The 5,758-nt window shown below is 31.5% G+C and overlaps 2 protein-coding genes across 5 annotated transcripts in view; one reads left to right on the forward strand and one right to left on the reverse strand.

The window, feature by feature from the left end:
- LOC117172335 (centrosomal protein of 135 kDa) overlaps window positions 1-5,758 on the forward strand; it is a 316,377-nt gene that overhangs the window by 95,182 nt on the left and 215,437 nt on the right. The gene's annotated exons all lie outside the window — the stretch shown is intronic.
- The window catches only part of LOC117172337, a 91,144-nt gene that overhangs the window by 3,851 nt on the left and 81,535 nt on the right, over window positions 1-5,758 (reverse strand). For both annotated transcript variants that reach the window (XM_033360142.1, XM_033360141.1), the window contains exon 2: window positions 1,176-1,350. In XM_033360142.1, coding sequence (XP_033216033.1) covers window positions 1,176-1,346 — 171 coding nt within the window. In that variant the 5' untranslated portion in view covers window positions 1,347-1,350. The remainder of the gene's footprint in view (window positions 1-1,175; window positions 1,351-5,758) is intronic.

Genomic DNA, 5,758 nt, shown 5'->3' on the forward strand with positions numbered 1-5,758 from the left:
GAAAGAGGGAGCTCTTCTTAATATTTTGACACCAAAATCATGTCGATGCACCTTACCGACTGCGAGTAAAGCCACCCACGCTTTAACTTGACAGACTGTAAACCCGCTAGCCTTCAAGGTATCTTGTGGATTTTATTCATGTTGGTAGCTTCATTCTCTAATTTATTAATTGAGTTTTAATTCAAAACTAAGCAAGTCCTTTCTGTGATTTGTTGAAATGAGGCTTATTCGCGTTCACAAGATAGCAGAAAATCATCCTGTTGAAGCTTAGAGTAAACCCGCTAGCTTTCAAGGTCCCTTGTAGACTTTATTCAAGTAGGGAGCCCCATTTTCAAAACTATACGGAGTCACTCCGTTTACTTTTCCCTTTTGGATTAAATCAATCAAGTCTGTACATTTCTGTGAGTTTACTGTGTTTGTAAAACAAAAGTGAATTGAAGAGTTAGTGTTTGTGTTTTGATTTCGATCACCAGGCCCAGTCTCAAATACTGTGTTCTAACAAATCAGCTCAATTTACTCATAGAATAGGCCAGTGAGACACGTGTTAGTGTGTGGACAGTTAAGTGTATATGTGTGTCGAAAATTTTTGTTGGCTACTTCCACGTGATTTTCGATGTTGTCGTTTACAGATCGCTGTAAAGACGAAGGTGAGCGACGCGTCTCATTTAATAACACTCAACAAATTTTCGCAATAAACTATTTTAGATTTTTGCAAGCACACATATGTTCGACTTGCGATTTCATACATTTTTGACCAATAAAACTTTCCCGCAGCTTGAAAAACAACGCAGAAACTTCCAAGCCCCCGAAAAACAATAGAAAACCAGCAGTAGAACACTGCAGGTAACAGGCTTAGATCGCTGGACACCTTTTAAATAACATATAAATAGCTTACAATTGTCATATAACGGTCAATTTTTATTGAAATATTACAGAACTAAAATGTATTATTTTTCTCTAGTAAATGAACAAAAACATTTTACAGTTTAAAGAAAGATTGAAAATTGCAGAAATAACAACCATTTTCCTTCACCGTGTAAAATTTCTGAAATGTCGGTTAACAGGTTTAGACCGCAGACCCTTCACTTGTATGTTAGATTATAATCACGGAGTATAACTATTTTATTGCTCGTTCCGTAATATTCAATAATCGATGGAATTATGTTTTTTCTTGCCTGAAATATTTTGTAGCATTTTCCATCCGCTGGCCAAAATAGAAGTTGCCAACCTCGCGGCTGTGCTGCACAGGGATTGCTGGATGGATTTGCCCAGGGTGGAGGAACTATTGCGGCCCTTGCGCTAACCAATAGCAAGAGCCCAAAAATTTTGCTCTGAGACCTCAGCATTGCCCTACAAAATTTAAAAGTCATTAAATGCAATCTATGCAATTAATTTATATTATTTGTATAAATTTACGGAGTATATCATTAAAATTAACGACGTAATTAAAAAGTTGTTGCTGAATTTACTCTTAGAGTAACTTAATTTAAGGGGGCTTATAAAGAAAATGTTGAATACCCTAATTATATTCTTATTTTCGTATTTGCAAAAGAGGATACGGTTTTTTGTTATTCATTCTTAAGCAACCTAACTTTGAATTTTTAACGCTATCGAAATTAAGAGATTTCCAATTTAATTTTCTAGTATTGAAAATTCAAAGGCTTAAGTTGAATGTCCAAATTTGAGAAACTTCCAGCTTGCTGCTTATGTATTTAAAGTTTCCTTTCAAGGAGTATTCAATCTTTTAAAATGGGATAGCTTCTGATTCAAATATATTTAAATGGAAGATTTAAATTTTAAGAATTGCACAAAATTTTGAAGTCGCTATCTTTTTCAAAACTAGGCACTTATAATTTCGGATTTAATTTGCATTATTATTTTAAAACTTATTTCGACTAAAATTTTGAAAGATTTATTTTTTATTTTTTTAGATAAAGTTAAACAATGAGATATTTAAACTATAATATGTTTAGATAGGATTGATCTTTAATTCAAATACTTGAAAAAATGTTAGAACTCTTATAAGTCTTTTATCATTAAAAATATCTTTCTAATAATTTATTAGTATGCGTTTTTGGAAAAATTTAAATTAAATTATACATATTAAAAAGGTTTCATTTTTGAAGGGTGGCAGTGACACCGCATAACCGTGTAAGTGTCACTCTTTTAAAACCATCTCTTATTGGCTTAAAGATTCTCTAAAACTCAAACGCAAATTGTGGTGAAAAAAATTATATTTTAAAATTGTCCAAACAATTTGCTTAAATATTTGAGATACTAGAAAATGATTGGCACCATTTTATTTTGCCATCTACTAGCGTTTCAGTCGCACTTAGGCTTCCCTACGACTTCTATGAAATTGACCTTATGTATACCATGCATATAAATTTCTTACCATGTGACTGTGTATTTTTACCATGTCACTAATTTTGTCCATGAAAAAATTTTGGAGCGCATAGTCTTTACGTAATTTGTTTAAGAAAAATCGAATGGCGTTAATTTTTCTATATTTTGCAATGTAAGTAAACGTTTTCAATAAAAATTGTTTACACAGTTTAGAAATAAATTTATTTCTTTGAACAATTATCTATTAATTTTTTTGCGCTATTATTTTTCCACTAATTTTATGACGAAATAATTTTTTTACAGCTTTGGAAATTTAACATATTTTTTTACAGAACATATTTTTCTCGTAAAATATAAACTTTTCCAGTTTTCCCCTATAAATCTATAGAACTTCGTAAACTCTCGAATGTACTTCCTCCTTTTCTTCAAAATAATCCGAAGTTTGAGAAGGGTTTTTGCTTTCTTGAAATTTTTGTTCGTATTTCATGATATTCCGCCAATCTAGAATCAAACGTAAATTTTTTATAATTTATTGAAGCTTTGAGTTTAAATTTGCAGTTCTGTTTAAAGGCATGCTCTTCGTGACCACGTGACCACGTGACCAAATTAGTCCCCGGATATGAGCATTTTTTTGGTGTTCACTGTGTCCACACGGATTGAGATATCGTGTTTAAAATTTGACAGATTAAATAAAAAGCACTAAAGCACGTTTGTGTACATCAATATGTTTATAATTTTGTAGAAAGTTTATTTATACATTGATGAAATAGGATATTACCATTCGAGTGATAGCACTTTGCAGATAATTTTTCGTTTGATGGATTTCGGACTTTTTGGTTCGCGTATATTGAGCACTGACACCAATTTTGGACTAAATCGTCTAAATCTTAAAAAAAATTAATGTAAGCAATAAAATTTGCACATTCGTTGCAAATCAACCAATAAGTATCTGCATACACGTAACCTATTATTATTTTTGGAGCATTTTTAGCGATTTCTAGCGGAGAGAAAAAGAAACTTTGAACGTCGGTAAAGTCGAGATCACGTGACTAAGTTCGTTCATAAAATTTTTGTGTAGAGAATGAAATGATTTTCATTTTTTTCGGTCCTCACTACGTCCACGCGAATTGAGATATCGTGTTCAGGATTTAGGAAGTTATACCGAAAGGACTAAGGAACATTTGTATATATCAAAATGTTTATAATTACGTAGAAAGTTTTCTAGTGAAATACTATAGGAATAGGAAAAAAACTTTTAACGTCGATAAAGTAGATGCCTCGATTTAAAGAAATCGAGGAACATCTTAGAATCTCTACCGAAAAGAATCTTTGAGTATATACTAAAAATTCTTTAGGTCAAAGAAGCTCAGAGAAATTCTCCGCAGGCACTCAGGTAGATATTTTTAAAGGCCCAGGAAGCTCGTTTAAATGGTCTGAAGGCTTTAAAATATCCTTTCCGAAATTGAAATAAGAATACGATCATAAATAACAAGCAGAGAGGCTATCTCATTAGAGTAGCCGACACTCAAGGGTCCTTTGTTAAGCTTTCGGATTAAAATTTAGGAGTAGATTTTTTTAATTTCATAGTTAACAGCCTAAAACATAATAATTCGGAATCTGCGGGTTTCGATGACTTCAGATATCTAACTTTTTTTTTTAATGCTTAAAATTGGAATTAATAGAACGTTTCTCGTAAATGGAATGAGATACGCCAAAAAAGACAACATTTTTGAATTCAACTAGAGAATTGTATATCAGTATATAAGTTATAATTATAAATAAGTATAATGAGAATCGACTTTGTTTATAGACTCAAATAGGCCAAGCTATTTCGCTAAAGAAAACTCAGAGATTTCTTTCGGTAGGGGTGATACTCGAAAATCCATCCAAGTCCCATCTTGAGAAATGTTCATCTTCAGAAAATAATTCAAATTTTCTATTGGTTATATATTCTTATGGATTTTTTGTACTGGTATGAAACAATTCTAAGTTATACCAAACCAATAATAATAAAATTTCGCCCGGGGGCGAAAGACAAGGCGAGGCCGACGCTGAACCCCGCCGGTTGGTTCACCGTCAACAAGTTATAAGCTGATCGATTCAACGTCAAAAATAAGACGTCAAGAATTATGGAAGCTGGTTGCAAAACTCCGAATAGTAAATTTGATCAAATTTCTGGTGTTGCTATGTTTCCAATTTGAAATTTTGTCTTTTATTTTTAGGACCAAAAAAAAAAATGAAAGTCATTCTACACAAAAATTTCATAAACGAACTTAGTCACGTGATCTCTACTTTATCGATGTTCAAAGTTTCTTTTTTTCTCCGCTAGAAATCGCTAAAAATGCTCCAAAAATAATGATAGGTTACGTGTGTGCAGATACTTATTGGTTGATTTGCAACCAATTTTTTAAGGTTTTTAAAGGTTTACACGATTTAGTCCAAAATTGGTGTCAGTGCTCAATATACGCGAAACAAAAAATCCGAAATGCATCAAACCCAAAATTATCTGCAAAGTACTATACCTCGAATGGTAATATCCTATTTCATCGATTTATAAATAAACTTTCTTTGAAACTATACCAACCAAAAAAAAATGCTAATAACCGGGAACTTGTTTGGTTACGTGGTCACGACGAGCATGCCCTTAAATTTAAAAAATTATTGACTTATATAAGTGGTTAAAACTCTGCTTACGTAATATTTAAAAAAGTAACCATGTAGTTAAGAATCTTGATAACTTTACAACTCAGGGTATGAAATTTTTGTTATTGAAAAAAAATTCATTTGAAAACATCTAGAACTGAATAACTTCAGAATAAACAGTTTGAAACTGAATAAATTCGCAATAGGTAAAAATAAAATTTAAAATAATAAAATTTAAAAATTTTTTATTTTAATGTGTAAAATTAGACAATTTAAAAATAAAAGTCAACTAATATAATATTGAAAGTCATTGAATAAATTTATCAAAGCCTGGATTGACTTTGACGTAGGTTTTGACATCTTTCTTTATATGTAATTTTTAAAGTACCTAAATTCAGATACCTTGGGAAGTAAAGTGAATGAAACAAGTAAAAGTTACTTTGTAATATATTATATATAATCTTTTGTTTAGAAACAATTAAATTCTCGTAAAATTAAACTGTTTTGGTTTATGGCCGCGAGTATAGCCTTCAGGGGAAATAAAATGACGATACTTTCACTGTTTCACTATGGCATTGTCCCTGATAGCCTGGCTGCGAGGATGTGCATACGGAATCAGAATAATAGGCATATTTTAAAGAGACACTCCATGCACATACAAAAAATGAATTTTCTCCTTTTCTTCCAACCCATCAGGTGAAAAAAATACATTAAAAATAAATGTGAACGATTTCATGTACCTAACCTGCATCGAGTGACAATAACGAGT

Source organism: Belonocnema kinseyi, chromosome 5 (assembly GCF_010883055.1).
Source record: "Belonocnema kinseyi isolate 2016_QV_RU_SX_M_011 chromosome 5, B_treatae_v1, whole genome shotgun sequence".
Lineage (NCBI taxonomy): Eukaryota > Metazoa > Arthropoda > Insecta > Hymenoptera > Cynipidae > Belonocnema > Belonocnema kinseyi.